Below are 14,463 nucleotides of genomic sequence, written 5' to 3'. Positions count from 1 at the left end.
ATGCTGGAGAACTTGCTCAGTGGTTAAGAGCGCTCACTGCACCACAGGTGTCAGGTGTCTCACAGCTGCCTATGATGAAGTGCCAGGGTGTCAGACGCTCTGGCCTTCACAGGCACCTGCATGCATGGTCATAGGATATACATACATTCATTCAGGTACACACATACATTTAAAATTAAGTAAATATATTTCTCAAGATTTATTTATTTAGTGTGTGTACATAGTGCCCAATCAGCAGGCTCACCTGCATGTCTGAAGAGAGCATCAGATCTAGATCACACTATAGATGGTTGCGAGCCAATATGTGGTTGCTGGGGATTGAACTCAGGACCTCTGGAAGAGCAGTCAGTGCTCTTAACCTCTGAGCCATCTCTCCAGCCACCTGGGTTTACTTTTATTCTCTAAGACAACGTTGTTTCCTGTGGCCCAGACTGAGCTCAGAGTCACTACATGTCTCAGAATGACCGTGAAGATGAACGCTGAGTGCTGGGATTAGACTCGCCTCTCTGGTTTTTTTTTTTCTTCCTTATTTGCTACTAGTGAACAAACCCAGTGCCTCAAGCATGCTAGGCAAATATGGCACCACTGAGCTCCTTTCCCAGGCCTTGACTTGTTTAAAATGTAAACGCAATAGCAAGGGTTAAGTCTCAACAGAAACAATGAAGAACAGACGTGTCCCAGAAAACCAGGTAGATTGGGAAATCGCTCTCAAAATCCTAGGAAAGGGATTAAGAGCTAAAAATGACGAAGTGACAAGATGTGAGAATTAGAAAACGGATGTACAACCCAAGGCTTAGAGATCCGGTTAAGAGATACTTAAAGCAGCTGCCAAGGAAGCGTCCCCAGGAATGAGAAAAGAATATAGGGATCAAAGGCCCTACTGTGCTCCAGCCAGGCGAAAGTGAGAAGAAATCATATTAGTTATGTTTTCATTTCCGTCGGCAGACTAAGAAATTATCCAAACACCCCCTGTGTGTGCACATCTCTAAACCACAAGGTACTTACAAAAGATTGAAAATCACCCCAAGCCTCGCTGGAAACCCAATTGACAGGGTAGGGTCACAGAAGACAGGGAAGGAGGGTCACACACCAATCAGATAGGAAAGACTCAGAAGCCACTGCACGCACGCGCGCTTATCCATCTTGCAAAGGGCACTCGAGGGATTACTTGAAAGTGTGCACCAGAGGAGAGACAAATCAGAAGGAAATGTCGAGGATGTGGTGTCAAAGGTGGTTTTCATCCCACTGGAGACTCAGAAATGGGTTGCGCCGCCACTCTGTCGCTTGCATTCTGAACCTGCCTGCGTCCCTGCTCCTGCAAGGTGGCTGAGTTCGCAAAGGAGTGGAGGGGGACAAGGGGGACACATAGGCACCACCTGGGTCGGGGATTAGAGTGGGGGTCGGTGGGGTGCGGTCACGTGGGTTCCTTGGGATGCTTGCGGGGAACCGCATCTGGGAGTGGGGGGACCGTCTCGGATGGGGCGCGCGGCCTTACCCCCGGGTCCGGTGGACACTGTGACCTGCGCGTAGGTGGCTCCCGCGGCGGCGGCCGGGCCTGAGACGCCGTTGAGCGCGGCCACGCGCACGGTGTAGCGCGCGCCCGGCCGCAGGTGCAGCAGCGTGGCGGCGCGTTCCCGCAGCCCAGCCTGGCGCGGGACGAAGGCCACGCGCGGCCCGCAGGGTTGGCACGCGCCCGCCGGACCGTCGCGCCCGCAGCGCAGGCACAGCAGCGAGTAGGTGACGTCGGAGCGGCCGCCTGAGTCCGCCGGCGGCAGCCAGCGCAGCCGCAGCGCCAGCGGGGAGCGGCTCAGGCTGTACTGCAGGTCCCGCGGCGCCGATGGCGGCCCTGCGACATGGGGCGGCGTTGAATGGGACCGGGCAGGGACCCAAGAGCGCGAGGCACGGTGGGGGGGTGGGGGGCGGGGCGGGAAGGGCATGGGACACTCCGCATGGGAGCTGTAAGGAAGGTGGCAAAAGGCAGACGTGGGGAGCAGCGCCGGGACCGGGATGGGGACATGGTCACAGGGAACAGAGGGGGCATGACAGAGAGGAGGGACGTCCCTGCCAGGCTCAGGAAGAGCCTGGGGGTGGGGGATGGGGAAGGTACTCCCAAGACGGCCACCCACAGAGAATCCTGACCCCATCTCTCCATCCTTCTGGAATCCTCCAGGCTCAGGTTCCCAGACCTACCTCGGGCCTTCCTCTTGGCCCTGTCAGTTCAATTTGCACCCCTCCCCCGCCTCCCACCCTACCCCACCCTGCCTCAGTAGCTCATGGGTTTCGTCCCGCCTCTCCACGCCCAGCCAGGAGGGAAACTCACGGGTGCAAGAAGCTGAGGGCGGGTCGGTGGGTGATCGTGCATAGGTGTCCTGGCACACGCAGAATGTAGAGGCGTTCTCCAGGGCCAAGCTGTGCTCCGGGCAGGGCGAGCAGAGGGGCCGCCTTGGGGACACTTTGTAAAACCCTGGGGGACAGGCTGTGGGAAGGGGTTGGTGAGGAGGAGTCTCCTTCCTGATCATACCCCCACCCTGTATTCTTGGTTTTCCTGGGTTAGAGTGAGGAAAGTGGGGTGACAGCTCTGGCCCTTGAGGAAAGCTGTGTGTGCAGGGGATGGTGACAGTTCACTCCTGTTAATACATTTGACTCCATCTCCGTGGTTAAGAAGAAGAAAGTGAGGCTGGGAGTGGTTAGACTGTCAAGAGCTCCGCCATTAGTGGGATTTCACCCCAGCCTGGCCCTTCCAAAGTCTTGGTGCCACACTGATCTAAGGTCAAAGATGCAGTCCTGAGGTGAGAAAGAGAAAAGAAGGCAGGGGCCTCCAGGAGCTGGGTTCTGTCACTCAGTGACAGATTTGCAATCCCACTTATACAGCTAGGCAGGCAGGTAGGCAGACACACACATGAGTGTACAGAGACACACACACACACAGAAGGGGAGGGGAGGAGGAAGAGAGGGAGAGGGAGAGGGAGAGAGAGACTGGACCTGGACCCAGTTTGGAGGCAGAGCTGGGCAGGTGGAGGGGTGGAGCTGCCCAGTGCCCCCCAGCTCCCTAGATTAGCCCTAGTGTGGCTGTGCTCAGCGGCCTTGCTGCCCCTGCCTTCACTCACCCAACCCACAGCACAGCTAGGAACAGGCTGAAACTCAAGCTGGTTCAGGTTCATAGCTGAGTTGCATCACGTGCGCGCGCGCGCGCGCGCGCGCACACACACACACACACACACACACACACACACACACACATTTGCTGATTGGCCTTGGGCATGTCGGTTAATCTTCCTGACCCTCATATAGAATCCCTGCCTCAGGGGGACTGACTGAGATAAAGCACAGCTATGATCTGTGTGGACTGCTGATGTGGTGACGGGAGTAGCTGTCTCTCCCTCTGAGACCCAAAGAAACAAACAAACACACACTTTATCAACTAGCAGACTGAGACAGGATCTCACGCAGGCCAGGTTAGCCTCCAACCATCAGTGTAGCTGAGGATGACCTTGAAATTTTGTTCTTCCTTCCTCTCCTGAATGCTGGGATTACAGGCGTGACCATACTCTGATTCTAAGCTTATTCATTTGTGTGTGCAGGGTGTGTGTTTGCCCATGTGTGAACAGACCTGTGCTGCACCTCTGTCACCGCACAACTTATTTTTTGAGACAGACTCTCTTGTCAACTCAGGAGCTCAGGGCCCCAGCCATGCTGTGTGGATGCTGGCAATCTCATCTCAGACCTTCAGGCGGCCACAGCAAACATTCCACCCCCAAGCCAACTCCCTGCCTTAAATACCTATCTAAAAAAAGGTCTCAGTCCGGGTTCAGGGCAGTGGCTCCTGGCTCCTGCCCTCTGCTGTGCTGGGTCCTCACCTGTCTCCTTGGGCCTTTCCTCTAGTCTAGCAAGGGATGGAAGGCTGGATCAAAGAAGGAAGAACAGCAGGGAGGCAGACTAACCCTTGGGAAGGAGAGCTGAGCTCTTGCACTGTCTGAAAGATTTAGACTTGGGAGGGTCTCATCTTACCCAGAGTTCCCTGCAGCTTATCTAGAGGGAGGGCGAAGCAGCCTCTTTCCTTTAGCACAGACTGCAGGGCCGCTACCCCTGTGGGCCTGTGAGTGAAGTCAGAGCCAAGACTGGAAAGCCTGGGGCAGCACCAGCTCTGCCTCTTTGGGCTGAGGAACCCATCAGTCAGATGGACATTGTGATCATAGCCTGTTGATTGCTTGGAACTAGAGTGGAGAGGGTTTGGAGAGGTGCCCTACGTGTAAGTCTCAGGGTATTGGGAGAAATGTAGAGGTGCCACGCTTGAATGGAAGAGTTACTGTCCTACCTGTGGCCTCTGTGGCCCCATCACAGGCACTTGTGGTCCTCCCTATTCTGAGAGGTGTTGTTTAGGAGAATGATGTGTAGAAGGACAGACTCAGGACGGGACTCCCTGACAGCCAATACTTTCCTCAATTCAATGTCAAAGTCAGAAAATCAGACATCTTCTACTTTAACTCTCACTGGTCTGGCCCTGAAGAGATTTTTTCATCAGCTCTGCTCACGTACTTCATGATGTTTCCCATCGTAGGAACTCTACCCTTCTCAGGCTGCTTTTGCCACCAGAGAGAAAGACTATTCGTAGGAGAAGCCCAAGTTAGGTACTCTGTATAGAGCCAACCCTGTCACTCTACCACGGGGATCCCAGTAACCTATACAGCAGGCAGACCATGAGAGACTTGATAATAGTCTGTGTTCCCTAAGGGGAGGCCAACTTTCACTGATTCCTATCTACTACAGGAACCAAGGTCACTAAAGAAAGAGCGGACACCAGGCAGTGGTGGCACACACCTTTTAATCTCAGCACTCAGAGGCAGAGGCAGACAGATCTCTGAATTTGAGGCCAGCCTGGTCTACAGAGTGACTCCCAGGGCAGCCGGGGCTACACAGAGAAACCATATCTCAAACCAAATAAAATACCAAAATAATCATGATATCAACCATAACCCTGAAGACTGGGGAGAGCTTAGCTCTGTCTCCTCTAGCTTTGAGGAAGTGTCCACTTGGCTATAAGACACACTTGGACTGCCTAAAGGTACCAGTGCAGACCTGACCACCTCTGGCCCCTTCCTAACCTTCTCTAGTAGCCCCCACCATGCCAACCCTGGACACAGAGAGCTTCTGGCCCCTGATGTCTCACGCCCTGTTCCTCCTGGCAGCTGGGTCATGTATCCCGACAAAGTCCAGATTCAGCAGCACCTCCCTTGGGAAATTTGCCCTAGATTTCCCCCATCTCCTCCACTGCTCTGGGCAGAAATGATGCTGTTAGAGCAACTTTTATCTGGTCTCAGCCTGAGAAAAGGGAGCATGACCCCAACCAGAGGTCTCCAGTCTCTAAGCATCCATGTGCTTATCATCTGCGTGAGCCGGGTATTGTTCTAGGTTCTAAAGACACACCATAAAATAGACATGAACCTGGCTCCCCCACCCTGTTACAGATGACCCCACACCTGGCAGAGCACAGAAAGGTCGTGAGTTGATGATTCCCCCAACAGCTGGTTATGGAAACCACAGACGCCTCCACCTGACTGATATCGCCTCTCCTGCAGTCTTAGAGGCGGGGATGAGCCACCCTCTGTTTAAGGACAGTCAGCCATCTCCACTCTGGACCCTTGCCTTCCACCCCTCCTCAAAGCTGTCATTCCCTCTGTCTTCTCTTCTACTGGTCCTTGCAACCCTCTCTGCCTGCTGCCTCTTTCCAGTGATGTCACTGGGGTGGAGCAGAAAAGCAGTACATTTCCATGCAGGCGTGAGGGCTCTAACTACAGACTATTTTAAAACAATCCTGAAGCTAACTAAAAGTTGTCCTGCTTTTTATTAGCAGCGTGCGTCAGCAATTTTAACCCACGTCAGTAATGAAACAGTCCTTTCTCTTGAGCAGATTGCTCCCTGCACACATTTGGTGTGACACTGGCTCTCCCCCAGCACATAAACAAGTGTCTCTGCTCTACAATAAAAGCTCTCTTTCTGTTCAAACAATATGTTCACATACGAAGATTCTATCAACCCAACATTCTGCTGAAGATGCTGTCTCTTCTCCCTTCAGATCCTGGCTTCTAGAGTGAGATCTCTCTCTCTCTCTCTCTCTCTCTCTCTCTCTCTCTCTCTCTCCCTCCCTCCCTCCCTCCCTCCCTCTCTCTGTCTGTGTCTTTCTGTAGTGTGTGTGTGTTGGGGGTCTCACATGGCTCAGGATGGCCTCAAACTCACTAAGCTAAGAATGACTTTGAACTTCTGATCCTCTTGTCTCTACCTCCTGCATGCTGGGTACAGGCGTGCACCCCTGTGACTGGCTTATGTGGTACTTGGATGGAACCCAGGGCTTTGTGGGTAGGTGCCAAGGGAGCGCTCTTCCAACTGAGCCACATCCCCAAGACTGAGCTGTCTACACATCTAGCTATTTTGACTCTGGCTCTACAGGGCTTTTTCTCCTTTGGCTGACTGACTACAGCCTGTTCTTCCCATTGCTCAGCTGAAATTGTTCTTGCCCAGATCAAGTGACCGCTCCCGACCTGATGTGCCTGAGTGCTCGCCACGCTCCCTTCGCATGCTCTGCCCCGGACCACCATGCTGTTGCCTTCGACCCTTTAATCTCTCAGCACGCCTCCCCCAACCACTTTCCTTTTAGAAAGGATCTATTATGTATCCCTGGCTGTCCTGAAACTCACTATGTAGACCAGGCTATCCTGGACAGCTGCCCTCCTTTGCTTCTCAAATGCTGGCATTACAGCAGTGGCTCTCAACCTACGGGTCTCTACCCCTTTGGCAAATCTCTGTCTCCAAAACTATTTACATTACAGTTCACAACAGAAGCAAAATTACAGATATGAATGAAGTAGCAGCAAAAATAATTTTAAGGTTGCCGGGGTCACCACAACATGAGGAACTGTCTTAAAGAGTCACCACATTAGGAAAACAGAGCCACTGGATTAAAGGCATGTGAAAACCGCTTTTTTTTTTTTTTTTTGGATTTGGTTTTTTTTTTTGTTTTTTTTTTGAGACAGGGTTTTTCTGTGTAGCCCTGGCTGTCCTGGAACTCACTCTGTAGACCAGGCTGGTCTCTAACTCAGAAATCCACCTGCCTCTGCCTCCCACTGTGCTGGGATTACAGGCGTGCGCCACCACTGCCCGGCTAGATTGAGTCTCATATAGCCTAGGATGGCTTCAAATTCACTATATAATCCAGGATGGCCTTGAACCCTATTCTTCCTGCACTCCCAGGAGGGTGCCGAGACAACAGTCATTCCACACCACGTCCCCCATCCCAACCACCTGTCCTCATCACTCAAAAATGGCTGCTACCATTTCAGTTCACAGCTCAGTCTGTCTCCTGTCTCCTGGCCCACCCTCCTTCCTCTCTTCTGTCCTCCAGTGCTTCCCCTCCCCCCATCATTTCGTCTCTGGTGCAGCTTGAGTGTTCTTTTGAAAATATAAATCTGAACATGCTGGCCTCCGTCCTCATTGGCCTGAAGCATTAAGTCTTTATTTCATCGTTCTCTTGTGGCCCCGCCCCTCTTCCAGTTCATGGATTCTCACACGCCCACGTGCCTGCCACAGTAACCACCCTGCGTTACTTATTTAGTACCAGCCACTCTGTTCCTTTTTGTCACTGTTCCTCTGCAGAATGTTCCAAGCACCAGGAAGAAAAAACTCCCTTTCTCTGGAAAACTCTCCCCATCCCTCCCTGTGGGTAGGACACACACCACAATATGATGGTGTCACACATTAACTGTCAACCTGGTATCTAGGAGACAGGCTTCTGGAGACATCTGCAAAGGATTGTTTAGATTAGGGATAGCCATTTCCAAAGTCTGTGAGGGATTGTCTTGACTGAGTTAATTAAAGTAGAAAAACCCACCCTTTTGTTTTTGAGACAGGGTCTGTTTACATAGCCCTGGCTATCCTGGAACTCATTATGTAGTCTAGGCTGGCCTTGAACTCACAGAGATCTGCCTGCTTCTGCATCTTGAGTGCTGGGATCAAAGGCCCATGGGGACTGTGGGTGGAACCTGGAACTATTTCCTGAACAGAAGTCCTGAACTGAATCTGCGGAGCCTGAGCAGGCATGAATTAATTCACTGCTCTCTGCTCTTGGCTGTGTGTATAATGTGACCAGTTCTCTGTGGCTTCCTCACCACAAGAGACTGCAAGATCAAATTAGAAACCAAATAAACCCTTTCTTCTAAGTTGCTTTTGTCAAGCTCATTATCAAAGCAGCAGAAAGAAAACTGAGACACATGGTCACTCCACATTTCCACTGACCATCTATCTACCACATCCCGTGGCCTGCAATGCATCAATGCCTGAACACAGAACACACCCGGGTTCACATCTGTTTTGACAGACCACTGTAGTGCAGGCACAGAGGACTCAGAACTGGATGCTTGGGAGAGCTCAGAAGGGTTCTTGCTTCTGGGTTTTATACTAACCACAGTTTCCCAGGGAACAGACAGATGTATTCATCCACACCCATCATAAGAGCTAGAGATGATAACTGGAGACGATCCTCAGCTCATCTGGACGGTTGATTGAGTAGGGAAACTGTGTCCTGACCAGCTTTAACTGTCAGTTTGACACAGCATAGCATTACCCAAGTCTCAATTGAGAGGTTTCTCAGATCAGATTAGCCTATGGGATGTCTGGGATGGATCGTCTAGATATAGGAAGACCCAGACCACTGGAGGGAGGTTCCGTTCCCTGGTCAGATGGTCCTGGGCTGCACAGAAAGCTAGGCAAACATATGACCCGGCAAGTAGTCTATCTCTGTTTATGCCTTGAGCTCCTTCCCTGACTGTCCTCAATGATCTGTGAGCTGAAATCAACCCTTCCTTCCCTTGGATTGTTTCTGGTTCGAGTGTTTTATCATAGCAACAGGTGAAACGACACCATCATAGCAACAGGTGAAATGACACCATCATAGCAACAGGTGAAACGACACCATCGTAGCAACAGGTGAAACCACACCATCAAGCGTAATCACTTCCTCTGACACCTGCCACTCTGCAGCTGTGTTATAGCACGGATCACTTTCTCATGAGTTAAAAGAATCAACCTTTGCCCCTTTCCATCTAACTGTGAGCTTTTCAAGAGCTGGGGCTGTGTCTGATGCACTTCTATCACCCTGACACCCAGAAAAAGACCTGGATTAGAAGTGGATAATGAGATGGCTCAGTGGGTAAGGGCAATTGCTGTCTAGTTTGACCACTTGAGTTCAATAGCAGAACCCACGGTGGAAGGATAGCGCTGACTCTGTGGGATATCTCTGGCTTCCACTTGCACTCCGTGGCATGTGCACATGCTCTCTCTCCTCTGACATTACACACACACACACACACACACACACACACACACAGAGAGAGAGAGAGAGAGAGAGAGAGAGAGAGAGAGAGAATGCATTCCTTTGAATTTTCTGATTAAATGCACACACTCTAGGTCCCATCCTACCCTGTGGCTTCTAAGCCACCCAGGGAACCAGCAACTGGCAGTTCTACTTCAGAAAACTGAGTGAGATCCTAGGAGCTGGCAGATGCAAGCTGCCACTCTTGAGCTCTGAGATGTCCCTGCTAGCCTCACTTGAACACGGTCACATGGTCACGGGTGAAGTCCCTGTAATACAGGCCTGAGTGTTGGGCTACTGTGGAATGTTTTGTTATGCACGAACGAGGCTTGATGGAGCAGTAGGGTTGCAGAGCTAGGCAAACCTGCATCCCAATCCTGACCACCCGCTCCTAACTTTGCAAGTGAGGTACGTACTCATCTCTTTGGTAGTGGGAATCCATCATATTGCCTGAAATAAAGGTTTGTACATTTTTGTTTTTGTTCGTTCGTTTGGTTTGGTTTGGTTTGGTTGAGACAACATCTCACTATGTGCCCAATCTTCCTGAGTCGGCATCTGAGGGCTGGGTTTTACAGACAGACCTATGTTACAGCCTAATGTATCCTAATATGGGATCAGATTCACCTTTCCCAGTCTTGGCTAGATCCACTAGAAGCTGCACAAAAGGTCTTGACTCCCAGCTCCGCCCACAACTTCTCCACTTCCACTCCTGTCTCTTCATCTCTAGCACACTCTATCCTGCCATCTACATGATATGTCCCCATCTCATCCCTCTGGGGCCCTGGATACCTTCACAGATGTCACCACGTTCCTGGAATCCTGCACTGCAGCTGCAACGGCCCACGGGCACCAGCCACTCGCCATCGGCACCACAGTGCATGCGGGGAGGGCTGCTGGGTTCCCCTTCCGAGTGAGCCACGCAAGTCCCAGCCACTTCCACCAGCGTGGAGAAGGCGCTCTCAGCTGCGGTGGCGGGGAAGGCTGCCAGGCCCCGCACTGTGGCGCGGCACTGCTTGTAGTAGACACGCACCGAGACCAACGCCACGCACGCACCCACGTCCTGGAAGGCCAGGTGGAAGCCCTGCCGGCTGAGGGGGCCAATCTCACGCACCTCCGTGTTCAGCTTCATCTTTCGTTCTCCCAGGTCTCCCTGCGTGAAGCTCTCATCAGCTGCGATGGTGTCAATCTTGCGGGCTCGGTTGCCTCCTAGGCGGGGACGCGCTCGGCCCAGGTCGGTCTCGGTTTCCAGGTAGTATGCGTTGAAGGTCTCTTTGCAGGTGCCCGTGGCGCCAGGTATGCTGCTGCAGTCACGCAGCGTGAACTGCAGCTCCACGAAGATGCGCTGCCCACGGCCGCGGCTGATCCAGCCTGTCTGAAGCCAGTTGTCCTGGTTGGGCTCCAGCACGTTGCACACTTGGTAGGTGCGGATGGGACGGTCGTGTTCATCCACGCCACTAATCTCCTCCCACTGAGGCAACAGCACAGAGGACACCTCAGAGCCTGGCCTTTCTCCACCTTTGCCCTGCTCCTGCCTTCCCTTCCAGTCCCTATAATACAAGCCCCTAAGATGACAAAATGCAGGGTGAGGGGTCGCTTCAGAAATGAACAAGTCCAATTAATTCACCAATTCACTCTCTTTCCAGTACATTTTTTGGAAACAGAGTCTCACTCTGTAGCCTAGGTTGGCCTTAATCTCGCTGTATATCCCAGGCTAGCCTCAAACTCATAGCAATTTTTTTTCCCTCAGCCTCCAAAGTTCTAGGATTACAGACGTGAGCAGTCTGTCATACCTGGCTTCCTCTTTTCTTTTTAAAACATGCAGCATTCCTTAGACTCACATGTTGTCCTTGAGCAGGGGCTGCACTGATCATCCCTGTACCATCCTAATTTTAACAAGTGTGCTGAGAAACAATCCTGGTGTTTATTTTTGTGGGTGAGGAAACTGAGGTTGAAGAGGGGGAGCTGCTTGGCTGGATAGATAGGCACAGTGACCATTCCATCCCCCACCCCACCCCCACCTTGCTTCCTTGGTCAATAATTCACATCCACTCAGAGGTGTATGTGCGTGAGGCAGTGGGCAACGTATGCTCCACAGAGCTCACATCTCTGTCTTTAGACACAGTCAGTTCTCCTGGTTTGTTTATTTGACTGACTAACTGAAGACTTGGTATTTTCTAGGAGGGCTCTGGAGAACACAAACTCTGTGTGCATCTTTAAAAATTCTTTCTCGGGCAGCTAAGATGCCCCGGTGGGTAAAGGCTCTCGCCCCAAGCCTGACCTGAGTCTGATCCTCAGGACCCACAAGGTGGGTGGAGAGCTCAGACTCCTGCAGTGCTCCTGACATGATGGCACTTGCGTGCATGCACACAATACACAAACACATTAAACAAATAACTGCAAAGTGTTCAATTCTTCCACAGTTTCACAATGTTTAATATACTCTAACCATAGTCCCCTATTATTCTCTCTTATCCCCTCCCTCCACCAAACCACTTCCCAGCAAGTCCTCCTCCTATGTGTGTGTGTGTGTGTGTCCCACTGCACTTAAGGTTGCCTGCCTGAGTGTGGGTGAGGAGTTTCTGCAGTACATTCTGGTCCTAAGTAAACACAGGGTGCTGAGGGGCTTGATCTCAGACTACTACGGGGTCCTCGGGATGGAGGGACAGCTTAGCACCTACCCCAGTTTTTGGCAGTGCAGTCCATCCCAGCTCAGCCTGGGAGGCTTTGGAGTCCAGGAGGATAACTATGTGAAGAGGAGAGAACACGGATGTCAGAAGGCCACGGATGCTGTCAGATTAGAAGGGTGGGAACCATTGCTGGGTTCCTCACAGATAGCTACAGGAGGGGATAGGAAACAAAGCTCCAGAAGATCCGAATAGCTCACATCTGGAGAGGGGCAGCCACCCTGGTTACAGAAGGCACCACTGTTCATTCCCTGAGGCTTGTGACTAATGACTACCAACGTAATGCCTCACGGCTTCTCCTATGTCTTCAGTGCCTGACTCCAGCCTCTGCTTCTATGGCCATGTTGCCTTCTTCTCTGGCTCCAAGTCTTGCTGCCCTCATGAGGGCCGTTGTGGTTGCAATGGAACCAATTTCCAATCCAGATTCATCTCTTCATATCAAACTACACAGTCACACTGCCTGCCCCCCCTAAGGCAACATTAACAAATTCAGGAGATCAGACCCTGGTTTGGTTTTCTTTCTTTTTCTTCCTGAACGGACTGTCACTATCAGCCTTCCACCGAGGCCAGGGCAGACGTTCTGAGGCCAGCCTCCACATTAGGGACAGCAGCCAGTGACCCACTCCACCTGCTCCAATTTCCCCAAATTATATTTAACTGTCAGCTAGCAGGAGGAAATGAGTGGATCTGGGAATTCTTGGGTGCACCCCAAATCCACTCAGATCTGAGGTCATGGAGGAGACCAATACCTTTTTCATTTGTCTCCCAGAGCCTCTGGTGGAAATGAAGTAGAAGGACTCCTTAGCAACAGAATTCTTTGCTTCTCTGCCCAGCCTCTTTCCCAGGGGCTGTCACTTCTGTTGCCTTTGAAAGAATGTCATGGGCCCTTTCACACATAATCCATGACCCTCTCCACCTCCTCCCTACCAGAAAAGCTTGGAGTCACTTTATTCCCTCAGAATGTGACAGAGCAGCAGCCTGCACCCTTTCATCAATTGGGCTCAGAGAAGCTTAGGTCTGGAGAGCAGAGGCTTCAGCTTAGAGACAGGACGCCAGGCCATCTCCAAAGCTCAGAATATTACTTCCCTAGAGTGGTAAGGAAGTGGGGTGGGCTTCCAAGGTGAGAGCTTCCAAGAGAGACTGACTCTCGAGGCAGTGGGCAGGGCCGCTGACAGTCCGCTGGGTTTTCGTCACCAACCTTGCTTGGGAATTGCATACTGGCAGGCATCTGCCATCCCGCGCCAGGACAGACCCTGCGGGCAGAGTCTGTTCCGGCATCTCAGGTGCTGCACCTGGTTGTGACGCCTCTGGATTCAACTGAATATACAGCTCCAAGAGGTGTGGGAGCATAGGCAAGACTCCGGCGCTAATGTCGCCTACAGACCCAAATCCTCCGCAACGCGGACTGCGCGCGGTGGCCTCGATCTCGATTCAGCACTGCGGACAGTACCACGAAGAGCCCCTCAAACAGCGCCGGGACTCAGCCTGCGGGATTAGCATCCAGCCTCCCGCGGTCCACACTGCGATCCCCGAAGGCCCCTGCTATTCGTCTCCATCCCGCCTCATGCTCTGGTCTCACTGCATCCCCTCGGCTTCCCTGCTTCCTTCATCTCCCCACCCCCACACCTCCCACCTCCAATCACTCAGCCTGTCGTCTCACCGGCCCTTGAACCTGCCTCGGGCTCCTGTGGTCCCCAGCCTCCTAGGTCTCCAGACCTAAGCTCCTCAATACCCCTCTCTTCTCTATCGCTTAGCCAATCTCCCCGCTTTCTCTAGTTCTTTCCCGCTCTGCTGCTCGCTTGTTTCAAGCCTCAACACAAAGTAGTCTCTCCAACGAATCCTTACTCCAATCTCCTAGCCCCCCTCCCCAACTCCCTAATTTTTGGCATCTCAAGCTCCCAGGCACAAGCCACCTTACCTTCCTCAGCGGTCCCGGGCCGCCCGGGACCCAGAAGCAGAGCAAGGCAGAGTGGCATCAGGCAGACGAACAGGCGCAGCGGGTGTGGACCGGCGCCAGTCTCCATGGTCCACAGACGGAGCTGTCAGTGCGGCGGCGGCGGCTCCAGCCTCGCCAGCCCAGCACCACTGAGCAGTGCCCCCAGACCCCAGCGCCGGCTGGGGCGGAGTCTCGCTGGTCACCATCATCCATGGGGACCAATCGCTAGGCATCGCCGCGGGAGGTCCACCAATCCGGGTCAGCAGAGAATGAGGAGGTGGGGTTTCATAGGCCAGGGGCGGAACGCCCTGCTGGAGGGGGAAACCAAGGGGTCCTGCAGATCTCCAAACCGTGGGGGTAGGGCAGCTCTGAGCGTTAATAGGGTTTGCTGGAGAGCGAGACAAGCTGGCGTCGGTGGAGTAGAGACCCTTAAACCTTAGCTCCCTGAATCCTGAGAAGTAGGCGCTGTGGGCGTGGCTTAC

General features: G+C 52.6%; 1 protein-coding gene and 1 non-coding gene across 2 annotated transcripts in view; both read right to left on the bottom strand.

The window, feature by feature from the left end:
• Epha10 (EPH receptor A10) overlaps window positions 1–14,069 on the bottom strand; it is a 31,533-nt gene extending 17,464 nt beyond the window's left edge. Inside the window, exons 1-5 of the mRNA XM_052175672.1 lie at window positions 13,964–14,069; window positions 12,040–12,104; window positions 10,151–10,829; window positions 2,321–2,476; window positions 1,496–1,846 (exon numbers count right to left, since the gene is read on the bottom strand). Of these exons, the coding sequence (XP_052031632.1) occupies window positions 1,496–1,846; window positions 2,321–2,476; window positions 10,151–10,829; window positions 12,040–12,104; window positions 13,964–14,069 (1,357 nt within the window). The remainder of the gene's footprint in view (window positions 1–1,495; window positions 1,847–2,320; window positions 2,477–10,150; window positions 10,830–12,039; window positions 12,105–13,963) is intronic.
• On the bottom strand, window positions 11,172–11,273 carry LOC127681863 (U6 spliceosomal RNA). Its single transcript, XR_007977213.1, has one exon. It is a non-coding gene; the product is annotated as a U6 spliceosomal RNA (small nuclear RNA).
• Window positions 14,070–14,463: the final 394 nt, after the last annotated feature.

The sequence above is a fragment of the Apodemus sylvaticus genome, chromosome 3, assembly GCF_947179515.1.
Source record: "Apodemus sylvaticus chromosome 3, mApoSyl1.1, whole genome shotgun sequence".
NCBI classification, from domain to species: domain Eukaryota; kingdom Metazoa; phylum Chordata; class Mammalia; order Rodentia; family Muridae; genus Apodemus; species Apodemus sylvaticus.
The sequence above is the reverse complement of the archived record's forward strand: the minus strand, read 5'-3'. Positions and strand labels throughout refer to the sequence as shown.